Genomic DNA, 16,723 nt, shown 5'->3' with positions numbered 1-16,723 from the left:
TGCATTTTTTCTTCAAAACTGGTATCCGTTTGGTCCAGATGAACTTTAACACACTTACATTTGAGTGGCACCTGACTTTGAAAGCTTCCCAGTCACTTTCAGTTTCAAAATGCGAAACGAACACATTCTCGAAATTACCTGGATGCAGTCTTTAATGCAATACAGTTCACACTGGAAAGGACTCTACATGGCTTCCAGGACACAGCGGCTGACTGCTCTCCAGTTGGACTCAATGTCTCTATCCCCATTATTACATTGTCCCTTCAGTCTGAGAAGTTGGGCCTCCAAATCCCTCCACTTCCGTTTCCTCGGTGGAGGTGCCTCACCTCTCTCTGCCATTGTGTTTTTTCACTCTGCCAGTGACTGACAATCTGTCAGGTGACAGATGAATAGCCAGAGAGGAGGATGGCGCACTTGCACTGCATCATTTAGTGTCCGGTGGTAAACTACAGAGAGAGAGAATATTAAAACATTAAAAGAAAGAGCAAACAGGACACAAAACGTTTGCAAACATGACGTTCTACACCTCAGGGTAGCGTCTCACAACTTGCCAGGTGCGTCTGTCATTAATAAGCGTGTTAAAATTAATCTGGACCAGAGGCAGGTAACCCCGGGGCCGTGATCTTGCGGATGACCTCAGCCAGGTGACGATCTTGCTGAAAGGGAACAGCCAATCCGAGCTGTTGGAACCTCTTCCATAGAGCTTGGTTGAAATGGAAGTAACAGCTACCGACGGTGGCTTGGTGAAACTCGGTTTCCAGTGCAGTCTTCAACAAGTTTTCAAAGTCGCAGACCTCAAGTTGAGGGCGCCAGCTGTGGTGGGTCACTCGCCTGTACACTTGCCTGTAGTGTCTAATGGTGCATTGCTCCATCAGCACATGTACTACAAAACCACGATGGCTCCCCAGTTTTGTAAAAATGTTTCTGTAGGGTCGAGGACAACTTTTAAAGGTGCCATCTATGTAGACTGTTCTGCAACGTTGCAGCGCTGTCAGGTTTTCATTCGTTGCAAACACCATTATTCCCCAGTCATTGTCGGTGTGTAACAAAAATTGTTATTGGGCCCATGTTTCAGCCCATTGGCCTTCGATCACCACTTCTTCCACAGTCCCTAGAATGGGTGGCATCGCTTCAGACCTGGCTCTTTGCATGATTGATCTGATGGACTTGAGTGATCTGAGGCTTTTGGTGGCCACACCACCTCCCTGCCGGCCCAGTCAAACACATTCCGCATTGTAAACCTGGTTTATTGGTACAGTCAGATCCCACCTCACCTCTGCTGTAATACTCTGTCAGGATGGGGTTGTGCTCACCATTCCCACTTCTGGGGGATGCACATGGTCATGGACCTCGAGTACTCATATTTGGATTTGCATCTTCAGCACCTCCACTGAATGTTGTCACCCCTTGTTTGGTGCCGGTGATACCTGAAGTCCTGATCAACTAAAATCTTTCCACCACAGTTTCCAGCCATTAAACTTCCTTGCATGGCTGCCATTTTGGCTAAGATTGGAAAGAGTTAAGACAATGACTAAGTTATATGTAGAGAATGTTTGAACACGCTTATACTCTTACTATTTTAACATTAACGGGATTCATTTGCTCAGACAACTTTGAGTGGCATGTGCTGTGACACACCCACAAAGTCAACTTGAGTTTAGAACAGGAGTTGTCAAATGTGCTGCTAGTTTTGAAAGTTTTTGAAACAGGGAAAACCTACCACAGACAATGAACATAGTTTTTTTGATGGTTTATTGGTTTTTGCAAGGTACAAAAACGATGTTACAATAAACATGCATCTGATCTGTTATTGATGGTGCTTATTTACTAATTCACAGGGATGGGCAAAAGTTACAAAATATTATACAAAATACAATTACAAAATACTCTAAAGAACAATGTTTCAAAATAAATTATAAAATACTTTTGCAAAGTAATTAAAATACACATCACATTTGCAAGTAGCCCCCTTAACAACAACATCATTCTTAGTAACGGTGGTTGTTTTATCTACCTTAGTTGAGTAAGAGTGTCTGCTAAATGGCCAAAATGTAAAGGTAAAAATAAACACTTGCAAAGCACACTGGGAATTATTCTAATGAGCTCAGCCCCAAATAATTTGTATTGTAATTACATTTGGCCTTGTTTGGGGACGGATATCATTAGAATAATACCTAGTTTGCTTTGCAAGTGTTCATGTTCACATAACATTTTGGTCATTTAGCAGACGCTTTTATTACACCATAGTGGCATCACACTTCTGCCGGTAGGGGGACCTCCTATGTCTGCAAACACTTTTTTTTTTATGGGCCTAATCATAGAATTACATATAGAATCCCTATTAATTTAATAGGATCTCTATTGGTAAAAGATTTGTCATTTAACTTTTTAAATGTATTAGCCTACCTTTTTAATGTGTCATAAACACAACCAGTCATGATGTTTTCATCGGATTGTCAAACAATTACTTCAAAATGCTAATTTAGGCTACCAGCACACGCTACTCAGGAATGGCTCATTTAGATATTTTTCTGCTTATAATTTTTGACATTTGGTAGGTTATTTGTTAGTAAACTTGTCTATAATTAGATACATGCAGCTTCTCTTCTGTCATTACCTGGTGTTCATCTAGAATACTAAATAAAGCCTCGCTCATCAGAAATGTCATAAATCGATAGAATGATCATTGCATCATCAACAATGTAGTTGACATTTGTAAAGATTTCTCTTAAATTTCTGCTTCTCTCGCGGAGCAAAGGCGTTTAGGGACCAGGGAGATTTCCAAATTACACCAATTTGACCGGTTTAAAGGGCCGAGGGAACATAGGGCCGAGGGAACATAGGGCAGAGGTAACATAGAGCCGAGGGAACATAGGGCTGAGGGAACATAGGGCTGAGGGAACATAGGGTTGAGGTAACATAGGGCTGAGGGAACATAGGGCCGAGGTAACATAGGGCTGAGGGAACATAGGGCCGAGGTAACATAGGGCTGAGGTAACATAGGGCCGAGGGAACATAGGGCCGAGGGAACATAGGGCCGAGGGAACATAGGGCCGAGGGAACATAGGGCCGAGGTAACATAGAGCCGAGGGAACATAGGGCTGAGGGAACATAGGGCTGAGGGAACATAGGGTTGAGGTAACATAGGGCTGAGGGAACATAGGGCCGAGGGAACATAGGGCCGAGGGAACATAGGGCAGAGGGAACATAGGGTCGAGGGAACATAGGGCCGAGGGAACATAGGGCCGAGGGAACATAGGGTCGAGGGAACATAGAGCCGAGGTAACATAGGGCTGAGGGAACATAGGGCCGAGGTAACATAGGGCCGAGGTAACATAGGGATGAGGGAACATAGGGTCGAGGGAACATAGGGCCGAGGTAACATAGGGATGAGGGAACATAGGGTTGAGGTACCATAGGGCTGAGGGAACATAGAGCCGAGGTAACATAGGGCCGAGGTAACAGACATGGTCCCTCTGCATAGCACCAATGTTGTTTAGAACGGACTACCAGTACTTTTGCATAGCAACTATGCAAAAATAATTAAAGACTGGGTGGCATCTGTAGCAACATGACCAAAAGAACTAACAACCAGATTTTTGTCTGGACTATATCTTCTGATGGAAGAATTAAATGGAATGAATTGAATTATCAAAATAAAGTTTTCATGAAAATATGTAATTCATTGTTATTTTAATATATTGGTAATAGTTTTATAAAAGCAATAAGGATATCGCGTCGGGCCGAACAACGTCATTTACCTGTGACTGTATTCATGATACACCACTGCCTCTTGTGCCTTATGGCTTAATTACGGTACCAGGGATCGTAGTCTGTCTGGTGGCCTCACCGCCGGGGCCTCACAGTCACAGTGTACGGGCAGGGGGCCAGGGTGAGGCCAAAGCGCCCGTGCATGGGAGGAGGGGGCAGCCCCTGGGGCAGTCTGAAACTGAGGGCCTGCAGCAGGCTGGTGAACATCAGGAACAGCTCCATCTTAGCCAGCTGCTCGCCCATACACACCCTGCGTCCTGAGAAAGGGGGAAATGAACACTGTAAAGATACACATTAAGTCGTCATTGTAAATAAGAATTTGTTCTCAACTGACTTGCCTAGTTAAATGAAGGTTCAATAAAAATTAACAAAATAAAAAACTCATGGTCATATACGTGCATGCCAATAATCCAGTAAAATTGTGAAATAAAATTATTAAAATGTTCAGTCGTGGCCTAACTGCTTCATAGTCATGTATGGGGTAGTGTGGGACTTCAATAACCCAGAGAGAGTGTGAATTAACCTTTTTAAACTTGTTTCTGTGGATTTTACAGTAGCCTAACTGTTAATGTCCACAGTAGAAATGCTTCATTCTCAGTGTATACCGTGTGACTACACTCAGTTTGCCAGTTGTAGAGCACGTCTCTAATAGGACACACACATACGTCTGTCGAGAGACTTCCTTATGACCTACCTATTCCGAACGGTATGAACCACTCCTTCCTCAGGAGCTTCCCCTGGTCGTCTAGGAAACGAGAGGGGTTGAAGTCGTCTGGCTCCTCCCACACAGTGGAATCCCTATGGACAGACCACAGGTTGGGGATGATCACTGTGCCCTTAGGGATTGTATAGCCACGGAACTCTGCAAGACAACAACAGAAGAACCATAGTAAAAGGGTTGTACTTTCCTCTGTTTCTGCTGCAGCAGCCTAGTCCCTGTTGTAGTGTTAGTCTGGTGGAACTGACCAAGTTGTTGAGAAAGCAATTCAATACAACTTTATTGATCTGACTGTGCATAACGGAAGAGTCAGGTTCTACCATAGAATTAGAATGACTAGTATGGGATTCTATCGCTATGGTTTCTCTCTCCTCACCTGTGGTCTCTGAGGCCATGTGAGGGATGGCCAGGGGGACCACCACAGTCATCCTCTGCACCTCCATGATGGTGGCCTCTGTGAACGGCAGGCTGCCTTTATCAGTGAGAGACGGGACCCTGTCTGGGCCCACCACCGCATCGATCTCCGCCTGCACCCTCTCTGTGGTGTAAACGGGTACAAATGACATGGAAAACATTATTACAAAGCAACAAGAGCATTGGGAAACAGGACACTGGATAAGTTACACATAACATTATGATTGGGAACTGTACTGCATCATCATGTTACAACAAGGAGTTCTCTTTAGGTTACATTGAATTGGTCCTCCACACCCCTCTTTCTGTATTTCAGGAACCCTGTTTGATGATGTAGTACCTTGGATATCTGGATACACGACCATGTAGAGCATCATCCACAGCACTGTGTTGGTGGTGGTATCAGTACCAGCGATGAAGAGGTCTCCTATGATGTAGAACAGATAGTCCTCTGAGAAGCTACTGTCCGTCTCCTCAGCGGCCTCCTGGGCCAGCATCTCTACCAGGTACATGTCTATGAGATCTCTGGGGTTGGCTGGGTCTAACGTCTCCCTGTGCTTGGTGATGATCTGCTTCAGGAAGGCAGTGATGTCCCTTTCCACTTGCCGTACCTCTCTGAAGACACCGAAGGGCAGGTAGTAGAGCAGGGGGAAGACATTGATGAGGACCGCTGCGCTGTTAGAATAGGATAGATAAGTTACTTCCTGTTTTTTGGGATAAAATGAAATGTGTTAAGTGCTTAATGGCACACAGCAGGAAATGCTACTTGACATCAGTGACCAGCAGCCCTCCAGTTACCAGTTCAGTTCCCACTTCTTACGCCCGGCTGGGGTTTGAACAAGCCAACCTGCCGGCTACTGATCTGCCTCTCTAACCTCTAGCCTACCTGTTGGCGATGATCTCTAGGCCGCGGGCCATCAGGTCCAGCAGGGCGCCAAACTCCCGGTCAGCGTGGTGGAAGCGCTGGCCCAGGGCGATGTAGGAGATTACGTTGGACACAGAGTTAGTTATCAGAGGAGTCAGGTCCACTCCAGAACCCTCAGTATCTTCCTCGCTGAGACGCAGCAGCTCAGATTTGACCACAGCCAGCCCCTCAAGGATACAGGGCTCCAGGCTCAACTTGCCCAGGCCAAAGTTCCGCAGCGTGGTGTGGCAGAACTTGCGCTGCCTTCTCCATACTGGGCCATAAGGTGCAAAAACTATGCCTAAGGATCAGATAAATTATAAGAGGAGAGGTCGGCTAATAATGCCCTCACTACGCACTAGTACATATGTAATTATTTACAGAGCAAAATATAATTTATATTTTATTTTCTGCTTGGAAGACCTTTGATGAGAATAATAGAATATAATAATAGAACAGAGACACAGGAGAGGAGGGCTTCTTCGGTTTATAGTTCATCCATGAAGTGCTCTTTGATCATGGGATGAAATACTATCAAACAAAAAGAAGTAGATGCTGGTTAGTAAACAATGCCGGAACAGCTTTTGTGCAAACAAACTTCCAGAAGTAATCAAGGCACTCTCATGTAGTGGTAAAAAAAAAAAAAAGCATTTATTGTTTTACGGCTTATGCATGGCAAGAATGAAAAATCACTGACGCGTTGCGGCTACAACAGCCTTCATCAGGGTGACAGAGAATAGTGGTGGACAAACAGGTGTATATCCCAACTCTCACAGAAAGTGACTCACTTCATTACCATACTGTATGTAATTGATAAAGTTAAAAAACTTGGGGAAAAACACATTCAAGATATGAAGATTAACAAAATAAACATGGCAGAACAAGAATGCAACACCACAAAATAAATGCAATATCATAAAAGGAAAAAACTAACTGTGAACACATCAGCTCATGTTACCAAACCACATATCTCTTACAGGAAGGGAAAATAATCAATTTCCTCATTTAGACCTGGCAATACAGTGGCCCTTAGTTTAAAGATCCAGAATGTTTTGCGAGAACTGGGAACCACTTCAATGGCCATGGCCTTCAGAGAGTTTGGGCTGACTATGTGTTGTACAGGCTGGAGTGTCCATATGGGTACTTTTACATAGGACTTACTTTTACATAGGACATACTAAGAGAAGGCTCAAGGACAGGGTGTCTGAACATGTCTGTGCTATAAGGACTGCTAACGTCTCAAACGCCTCCTAAAATGTGGAACGTTCTGGATCTTTAAACTAAGGGCCACTGTATTGTCAGGTCTAAATGAGGAAATTGATTATTTTCCCTTCCTGTAAAAGATATGTGGTTTATTTTTTGGTTCTCCATTCTTAAGTTTGGTAACATGAGCTCATGTGTTCAGTTAGTTTTTTCCTTTTATGATATTGCATTTATTTTGTGGTGTTGCATTGTTGTTATGCCATGTTTATTTTGTATCTTGAATGTGTCTTTTCCCAAAGTTTTTTTTTTACTTTATCATTTACATATGGTAATGAAGTGAGTCACTTTCTGTGAGAGTTGGGATATACACCTGTTTGTCCACCACTATTCTTTGTCACCCCGATGAAGGCTGTTGTAGCCGCAACGTCGTTTTTAAAACATTTTTTATTCTTACCATGCATGAGCCATAAAACAATGAAGGCGTTTTAATTTTTCCATTACATGATTACTTCTGGAAGTTCGTTTGCACAATGGCTTTTCCAGCATTGTTTACTATCCAGCATCAAATTATTTTTTGTTTTATAGAACAATAGAATATTCACTGAGCAAAACGCTCATCCAAGACCGCTCATACGATGAGTAAAAGTCGACCTCTCCAAAATGTATTGACTATTATGCTTTCATGCGTTATTACGCACAGGTTGTGTCTAGAATCAGCACTTACCTTTCCGCTTTGTCATGATGGTAACGGTGGGAATCTCTGGTCTGTCGGAGAACACATCTGCCCGGTTTGAGAGGGCATCCCTGACCACTTCATATCCGTTCAGTACTACTACCAGCTGACTCCCTACCCACATGCTGTAGATGTTACCGTAAACTTTAGCTTGTTCCGTGATAATAACTTGAGGCGATATTACAGTTCGTGTCTTTGACTTTGGGACGTTCTCCTCTCCCCGGCCTCCAAACCTCCTCCAGATGAAATTGGGAACCAGAAACCCCCCGATATTGCCAACTATTGGCCATGGTTTAGGACCAGGAGGAATATTGGAGAAATCCTGGTGTTCGCGAAATGTGTACATTAGATAATAGACTGTCACGAATACTGTCAAGGCCAGAATGCAGACATGGGACAGTGCAGAAGTGCGCAGGAGCTCGTGCCATAATTCAATAACCATGGTGTCTATCTCGGCTGCAAAGCAAAAAATGTAACCTCGTAATACTTAGAAGCGAGTTGAATATTCTGACTCGTCAAAATATTCGAAGTATATTCTGAAAGGATAAAGTGTCTGCCATGTTATTTGTGAAAGAAAACGACGCATGGTGATTTCTAGCTTCCTATTGGTAGGGGGAGAGTACGGGTGGTGTGATTGGTGCGTTGATAGATGACGGAGGCAAAGGGGTTGACCCGAGCGAGCTTCATACGTCTCCTCCTAATATCTGCACTTTGATTGGACAAAACTGAAGACAACGTGTTATTTTTTATTATGAAGGTATAAATTATGGTACATTAGAACACACCGTCATTCGCACACAATTGAAATCACAGAGGACTGTGTCAAAATGAAAATGAGAAAGCTTTGTCAAAAGTTTATTATAACGAAAAACAATATCTTACTCTTTATGCAGAGACAAAAGACTAAATGCAAATTAAAACAATTGTGAAAACAAACATCTTTAAGTTTGCTATTTTAAATTGCATGCATTTGTATTTAAATGCACATTTTGGAAATTAAAAAGTTATTCAAATCTTTATAAAATCAAATTGATTTAAACAATGTATAGCACTAGAAAATTATATTGGAGTTTTGAGTAGAGCTGCAAGTCAATGGCAAAGCACTGCATGACTTCACAACATGATGACTTCAGTTGAGTTTGTTACAGTAACATTCACAAGAATAAAGAACATTTTGCAATAAACAGATCAACTTGACCTCATAAATAAAATACATTGTAGTGGTGAAGTACAGAAGGACCAAATGTGGAGTATGTTATTCTTTGCACATAATTTCCCTATATGACCCTTCATTTCCTCACAAACTTGACATATCCTTCACATAATACTTTAAATCACATAATAGAGCATAAATACAAAATAGGTTGGTGTGTTCAAAGCAACACTGGCGGTGAATGCCTGGACTGGATCGTGTTCATTAGACACCAAACAGAAGAAAACGGACCCAAAAACTATCTGAACTTGTCCAATGAGAAACGCTCATATGTTTTTTTTGTTGCAAAACATTTTGCAACGTGTGTGCCCTAATGAACATGAACCTGGACTGGACTGGACTGGACTGGGCTGGGCTGGGCTGGGCTGGAGCCCCTACTCCTCCCGCAGGCTCTGAACTGCACTGTACTTCTTACAGGAGTTCTTAAGGCAGGCAGGGGGCCAGGTGATTGGTGAGCAGAAGGAGCAGGGCACCTGGGTCTGCACGTTCCTCTCAAAGAAGTTGAACACTGGGTTCCACCAGGTGTTGGTGAGGTAGTTGTTGGGCGAGCACCGCAGGGCCTGTCAACAAAAAAACTACTTTAAATGTGAGCATTAGCACAATAAACAAAGTCAAGTGTAGGAAGAGCCTTACTGAAGAATAAATAGGCCTCTTTATTTCTCCTCAGGCTAAAGCCCAAAACTATTGTAAACTTTGGCATAAACGTTGCCTAGCAATAGTACTAATATAGATATGTAGAACATGTAATTTTGTGGTGTCTAATTTGTGCAATTCAATAACCAATGAAAATGTTGATGATCATGTAACTGGCAACTATAAGGGAAGGAGCTGTAACAGTAAATGTCAGGCCCTATTATGACATCAGTCTTAGTTTTGACCAGCAGAGGGAGGAACACCATGCCAACAGTCTTAGTTTTGACCAGCAGAGGGAGGAACACCATGCCAACAGTCTTAGTTTTGACCAGCAGAGGGAGGAACACCATGCCAACAGTCTTAGTTTTGACCAGCAGCGAGAGTAACACCATGCCAACACAACATTGTTGACACTGCTTTCAAACAAAACGTTCACAGAACTATGGGAGGTTTACATAAACATTTCCCTGAAACATGAAGGTCATTCCGTTAACATTAGGTTAATCATTATGTTAACAAGTAGCTAGCGGTCTTTTCTTGAGGTGAATCTCACAGGGTGGGTAGAGCCATCGATCATGATCCTAGCCAGGCTTAATGGACGAGGATGAGGGTGTACTCTGAGTTGTGTAAACACTGTGGTAGGTGGTTCAGAGGAGTGTGTGAGTGCTTCTGGCATTGCACGCGCACACACGGTCTGATTCTAACACACACAGAGAGAGAGCTCGTCTGAGCTCAACCCCTAATGCACGGAAGTGTTCCAGTACACCCCCGAGGTCACTAGATGACCAACATTCTATACTCTAAACACAGTAATGTACGGGGTTAAAATACCTACCTACCGCATGAGGTTGGTTTACAACACCAAGGCATACACATAACACTATAGACAATGCTGTACTTTTGACCTCTTGAGATAATACCACTTCTGATTGACTTTTCAAAAACACTCTAAAAAGGTAATTGACAGATAGCCCTCATTTGTTGTGTGGTATATTTGTAATCTTTTCTGTAAAAAACACTTTTGAAAGGCTCTAACTGGCATGGTGATAAGCATTCTTAAACGTCCAATGCAGCCATTTTTATCTCAATATAAAAGGTAACAATTCAGTACCTTACTGTGTTTTGAAATACAATGGTCACAAAGAAACAAATAGCTTCTTAGCAAAGAGCAATTTCTCAAGCAAGAATTTTGTTAGGAATGTTTGGGAGTGGTCTGAGTAGGGAGGGGAAAACTGAAAACTAGCTGTTATTGGCAGAGAGGTTTGGAACTCTTTCTTTTTGGTCTATTAACTAATTTACCACCTGGTGATGTCAACAGGCAGGCCAAAACTACATCCCACTAAATCAGTTTGACATTTCAGCCAGTCTTTTCAAACAGCTCTTACACTAAAAGGGCATTATCATCATTTTCACAGTATTATTCCAACATCCGTGTGGAAATATTTAAGGAAATACAGGAAAATCAAGTTGACGACTGCACTGGGCCTTTAAGCTGCTGTATTGTCAACACATCCACAGAGGTCAGCAGTAGATATTGAACAAGCTGCTTCTCAAAAGGGACACTTAAAAAAATACAAATAAACACTTGTCTCATTCTCACTGGTGGGTGTAATTCAATTCACCTTATAAAGAAGGTTCATTCAACTCTTACCCTACAAGGTCCAGATCCCACAGGTTTTCTGTTCTACCTGATAATTAATTGCACCCCAGGTCTAAATCAGTCCCTGATTATAGGGGAAGAATGAAAAAAATGCAGTGGATCTGGCTTCGAGGTCCAGAGTTGAGTTTGAAGGTTCTGAAGCCTGGTAAGCAGTTTCTGCTGGACAGTATCAGTCCATCTGCAGTATCATCTAGTGTCGACTTTATCATCTCTATCCATCTGCTGTATTATCTATCTGCTTCTACTACATGATAGTATAATGTCACCTGGACGTTGGCCATGGTGTGGCACCACCAGAAGAGAAACTATTACTCTCTTCTATCATTCTAGTGTCTACAGCACACGTGTCAAACTCATTCCACAGAGGACCGAGTGTCCGCAAACAAACGTTAAAGGTGCATGCCGCCACCTACTGTGCTGGAGTGTGTGGTCAATCACGGTTTATAACATTTCTAAATCCTCCTACCTAACTCAGTACTTCTGAGAAAATAAAGAAGAACTCTACTAACTTCTAATAAACACCCCCCCCCAACCAACCAACCCCCAACCTCAATGACCCTACACTTCAATCTTTCCCTCTCTTCAACATACTTACAACAATCGCTACTCCCTTGTCCTTGATTGATGAATTAAGGTCACTGATTAGTAAGGAACTCCCCTCACCTGGTTGTCCTGGTCTTAATTGAAAGGTAAAACCAGCAGACACTAGGCCCTCCATGGAATGAGTTTGACACCCCTGGTCTACAGTATCAATATTTCATCTGGACATTGGCATGGTACCAGTGTAACTCTATCTACAGCCCTCAACTCTGGACCTCGAAGCCAGTGCTTTTTATTTTGTTCCCCTATAATCAGGGACAGATTTAGACCTGGGACACCAGGTGGGTGCAATTAGTTATCAGGCAGACCAGAAATCCAGCAGGCGCCAATCCTCGTAGAGTAAGAGTTGAATACCACTGATCTACAGTATCAATATCACAGGAGGTTGGTGGCACCTTAATTGGGGAGGACGGGCTTGTGTTAATGGCTGGAGCGGTGGAATGGTATCATACATATGGTTTGATGCCATTCCATTCGCTCTGTTCCAGCCATTATTATGAGCCGTCCTCCCCGCAGCAGTCTCCACTGATCAATATCTCACCTGGACGACCAGAAGAGAATATGTAATTTATTTTAAAGATGTTACATTGTCACTTACACCAGAAATACAGTGAAATGTGTTGTTTTACAGCATTAGCCAAAGTAGTACGGCGCCACTGGAGCAAATCAGGGTTAAATGCTTTGTTTCAGGACACAGACCGTTTTTCACCTTGGGTATTCGAACCAGTGACCTTTCGGTTACTGGCCCAACCCTCTTAACCTCTAGGCTACCTGCCACCCCATTACCATATCTAGTATCAGCATCATTCTAGATTCTAGTATCAACATCTCACCTGGACGTTGGCCATGGTGTGGTACCACCAGAAGAGGCGTGAGGTGATGAAGTAGGCCACCACCACATCCACACTGTAGTGTTCGTGGGCCACCAGGATACACACCACCCCCACAGCAGCTAGCAGCCAGCACATCAGGTGGTACCACCAGAACGTCCGCGGGGAGTCTGGGCGAGAGGAGAGACAGAACACACACTAGACCAAGGCTGCCCAACCCGCTTCCTGGAGATCTACTGTCCTGTAGGTTTTCAGTCCAACCCTCTTCCTGGAGATCTACTGTCCTGTAGGTTTTCAGTCCAACCCTAATTTAGCATATCTGATTCAGCTAGTTAAGGTCTTGTTGAGCAGCTAATAAGTAGAATCAGGTGTGTTAAATGAGGGTTGGACTGAAAACCCACAGGACCGTAGATCTCCAGGAAGAGGGTTGGACTGAAAACCCACAGGACGGTAGATCTCCAGGAAGAGGGTTGGACAGTCCTGCACTAGACGTTCTTTCATTTCATTAACCAGGTCAATGTTAAGTGGATGGCTGTGTAAACATATGAGTCTGGAGGAGAGGGGGGACAGAAACAGGGGGTTGTGTATGTCGTCAGGGAGGTCAGATGTTGCATCCTTTTTGAACAAGCCCCATATAGGAGGGAAGGTAATAGTCCAGGGGTGTCAAACTCATTCCATGGAGGGCCTAGATTCTGCTGGATTTTGTTTTTCCTGTCAATTAAGACCTAGACAACCAGGTGAGGGGAGTTATTTACTAATTAGTGACCTTAATTCATCAATCAAGGACAAGGGAGGAGTGAAAACCCACAGACACCCCCATGGAATGAATTTGGCACGTGTACTAGAGCAGGGTTTTCCATACTCGGTCCTGGGGCCCCCCTGCCCTGGGTGCACGTTTTGGTATTTGCCCTAGCACTACACAGTCGATTCAAATTATCAAAGCTTGATGATGAGTTGGTTATTTGAATGAGCTGTGTAGTTCTGGGGCAAAATGTGCACCAGGACCGAGTTTGGGAAACCCTATAATAGAGGATCAGGCCACACCTAGAAAATGTCCCTCCATCAACAAAATGTGGATCTGCCCGGTACTAACTAATCCAGAACGTTTTCAGAGATCATGATGCCGTAGCTATGGGACCTAGTTTGACCTAACAGATAATCTAATTTAATCTAATCTAGATGAGACTATTATATACGTGTGTAGTCATAGTTATCAATAATTAACAACACTCAGATCTAATCTCCCCAATAGGCTGCAGAGGAGTGACAGTACCAGTGGGAACCCTTGATGAGACTGAGTGTGTAAATGGTGGTGGAGTCACTGTGTGTGTGTTTGTGTTTGTGTGTGATTTTCTATCCAATACTCACACTCCTTAATGAACAGGTAGGTGAGGGTGAGCATGACGGTGTGTCCACTGTAGAGGAAGTCGCCACACATGAGGTGGGAGCCGGTGATGGACAGACCGCCGCCGGAGATCAACGTCAGCACACGCTGCATCTTGGCGTGAGAGTCTCCATACAGCTGAGAGAGAGATGGATGGAAAGAGAGAGAAAGAGGTAGAAGGAGAGAGAGATTAGCTTGACAGACAATTTAAGCAGCTTCAGTTACAGGAGTGAAATGAAGAACATTATACAAAACATCTCTGTAACACAAACAATGGTCCCTTGTGGCTAATTTGGTAGAGCATGGCACTTGCAACGCCAAGGTTGTGGGTTCGATTCCCACGGAGGACCAGTACAAACAAAATATAAAAATTGATGCACTCACTACTGTAAATCGCTCTGGATTACTATGAGCCTGTGTTAATGGATAGAATTGTACCTATCCAATGAAATTCCAATTAAACTCCTGTCGTCGCCTTTCTCACGTTGGATCACTGTACCACAATACCCAGAAAACCTCTAATCCCCGGGGCATATATTTCCCATCGAACTCAAGACAGGATGCAATAACGTTTGTGTCCCCAGGGTTCGAATCTTATCCTGAGTCAAAATTGTTTTTTTATGAGCAGCTATTGAGCGTGGCAGGCAGCTCGATATGAGTTCTGGAGGGAGCCAGGATGAGATCACGGCAGGACTTGGTTCACATGCCACAGCTGACACACACACACACACACACACACCCCTCTACCTACCTTGGGGGCGCAGGTGAAGTGATTGCCTGGTACAGGAAGGGTTGTGATGTACATGGTGACACAGCGGTACAGATAGAGGGTGCCAATCAGGAAGAAGAACCTCCGACCTGCAATCGACCTGGAAACAAACACACAAAGTGTAAATAAATGATGTCATCAAACAGGCCACTGTTAAAAAGGGCTTGCGGAACATTTCTCTTGGACATAGACCAGTGGAGGCTGCTGAGGGGAGGATGGCTCATAATAATGGCTGGAACGGAGCAAATGGAATGGCATCCAACCATGTGTTTGATGTATTTGATACCATTCCACGTACTCCGCACCAGCCATTACCACGAGCCCATCCTCCCCAATTAAGGTGCCACCAACCTCCTATGACATAGAAATAATGAAACTGTAATGTTCAGCATACTGTAGCACTTAATGTAGCCTACAAACACTGTCTTATACTGTTTAAGCTGAATGTTGTATAGTCTGGTTAGAATTTCACATACATGGGGATAGTCTTTGACACAGATATCCCAAGATAACCGTTCTCTTACTTGTATCTGAGGAAAAGCCACTGAATAACCCAGATCCCCACCAGGAGCATGCCGTTGATCTCGGTGACCGTGAACGCCCACTTGACCCGGTCGATGTAGTCAAAGAACTTATCGGGCAGTGGCGGGCTGCTCTCCTTCTCCGGGACCCTCTCGTGGACGACTGTGATGACCACGGTGGTCAGGACCAGGTTGAAGATGGCGTAGAAGAACGCGATGGCCGTCTTCCACCACTCCATGGGCAGCCGGTTGCCCTTGGTGTCGGGCAGCGAGATCTTGACGTAGTCCCTGTGGTGCCCCATGACCTTGCGGAGGCATCGTTTGGTGTCCGCCGGGGTGTTTTGCCCGTGTTTGGGGCAGTTGGCGTTGGGGAGAACCCCAAAGACACTTGCGAGGACCCCGCTATCACCATCCATGCCCGGATCCAGATGGGATGCAGTCGGGTCCACAAGCGCCATGGTCCAACACTGTCTACTGTCCACACACACTGCTGTACCAATGAAGAGCTCTCTGGTTCACCCAAAGTCAGCTAGTGCCTCTGAGGGCCCTGGATAAATAGGAATTAGTCCTTGTTGTTGGGCCTACTGTATTTGGTTTGACTGAGGCAAAAATGTCTTCCCCCTGAAGAAGGACAAGAGGTTAGGACTTCAGTTTCACAAAGACCATGACAACATATTACATCTGATGTGGATATTAGCCTATTTCCACATTTCAATCAACAAGGGAAGCCATTTTGGTTCAATATGAGTTTACTGTGTGCTTGTTTCCTGCAGGAGAAAGCAGAAAGGAGACACTGGAGACACTTGAGCCATAATGGAAGGATGGAATGTCTATCTGAGGGTAATCACTGGCTAATGTTCCCTCATTGTCTTCTATTTGGCTGGAGATGTCTGTTGGAAAGTCATTATGACAACCTCTTCTCATTCTTCAGGAAACAACAAGCAGCCGTACATTACACTAATATCCACTACCATTACATTAGCAAAAGGACAGTTGTAAACTGAGATACTAATTAATAATACCAGAGGTCAAGGAAGTCATCATTGCGAAATGCTAGTAGGCTACAGATGTAGGATCTTAATCTGATCACCCTGTTGCAGGAGAACTTTCCTGCAATGCAGGACATTTAAAACTTGTAGTGTATTTGAGATTTAAAAAGGCTTCTGAAGTTTGTAATTTCCTATTTGAAATTTCAGACTTGATTCACCCTTCTGAAAAATGTATCAAAACCTACAAACATTTCCATTAACTATAATCCACATAATAATTCACATTTCCTGTTGCTGCAGGATTATCTTCCTGCTCTAGCAAACTAACAAATCCTCTATCTGTATGTCCCTTTCACTGCAAACTCTTCAACTACCAGCACC

General features: G+C 43.8%; 2 protein-coding genes across 3 annotated transcripts; both read right to left on the bottom strand.

The window, feature by feature from the left end:
• Window positions 1-185: 185 nt before the first annotated feature.
• Window positions 186-8,304, bottom strand: LOC311110081 (cytochrome P450 2U1-like). 2 transcript variants are annotated; one of them, XR_014610674.1, is made up of 7 exons: window positions 7,735-8,304; window positions 5,790-6,108; window positions 5,244-5,578; window positions 4,866-5,027; window positions 4,466-4,633; window positions 3,762-4,028; window positions 186-446 (listed from the first exon to the last, which is right to left on the bottom strand). XR_014610674.1 is itself a non-coding variant. In XM_084188641.1 (6 exons), the coding sequence occupies exons 1-6, from the start codon at window positions 8,183-8,185 to the stop codon at window positions 3,847-3,849; spliced, it is 1,617 nt and encodes a 538-aa protein (XP_084044767.1). In that variant the 5' UTR covers window positions 8,186-8,304; the 3' UTR covers window positions 1,736-3,846. The 2 variants fall into 2 exon arrangements, 1 of the variants encoding a protein (XP_084044767.1); XM_084188641.1 differs by lacking the exon at window positions 186-446 and having other exon boundaries at window positions 1,736-4,028.
• A 433-nt stretch (window positions 8,305-8,737) lies between these two features.
• Window positions 8,738-15,968, bottom strand: LOC311110083 (phosphatidylcholine:ceramide cholinephosphotransferase 2-like). The gene is made up of 5 exons (XM_084188644.1): window positions 15,357-15,968; window positions 14,815-14,932; window positions 14,048-14,201; window positions 12,683-12,849; window positions 8,738-9,516 (listed from the first exon to the last, which is right to left on the bottom strand). The coding sequence occupies exons 1-5, from the start codon at window positions 15,809-15,811 to the stop codon at window positions 9,331-9,333; spliced, it is 1,080 nt and encodes a 359-aa protein (XP_084044770.1). The 5' UTR covers window positions 15,812-15,968; the 3' UTR covers window positions 8,738-9,330.
• Between the last annotated feature and the right edge of the window lie 755 nt (window positions 15,969-16,723).

This window comes from Coregonus lavaretus (assembly GCF_964263955.1).
Source record: "Coregonus lavaretus genome assembly, contig: SUPER_35_unloc_1, whole genome shotgun sequence".
NCBI classification, from domain to species: Eukaryota; Metazoa; Chordata; class Actinopteri; order Salmoniformes; family Salmonidae; genus Coregonus; species Coregonus lavaretus.
This window is presented reverse-complemented; position numbering and strand designations above follow the sequence as displayed.

Coding starts and splice junctions, on each gene's coding strand:
- LOC311110081 (XM_084188641.1), bottom strand. CDS start 8,185: ATGGTTATTGAATTATGGCACGAGCTCCTGCGCACTTCTGCACTGTCC. Junction 5,028..5,243: donor CGTGTATCCAGATATCCAAG/GTACTACATCAT, acceptor TTTACACCACAG/AGAGGGTGCAGGCGGAGATC. Junction 4,634..4,865: donor CATGGCCTCAGAGACCACAG/GTGAGGAGAGAG, acceptor GTTGTCTTGCAG/AGTTCCGTGGCTATACAATC.
- LOC311110083 (XM_084188644.1), bottom strand. CDS start 15,811: ATGGCGCTTGTGGACCCGACTGCATCCCATCTGGATCCGGGCATGGAT. Junction 12,850..14,047: donor CTACCTGTTCATTAAGGAGT/GTGAGTATTGGA, acceptor CCTCTCGCCCAG/ACTCCCCGCGGACGTTCTGG. Junction 9,517..12,682: donor ACACCATGGCCAACGTCCAG/GTGAGATGTTGA, acceptor TTTTGTTGACAG/GCCCTGCGGTGCTCGCCCAA.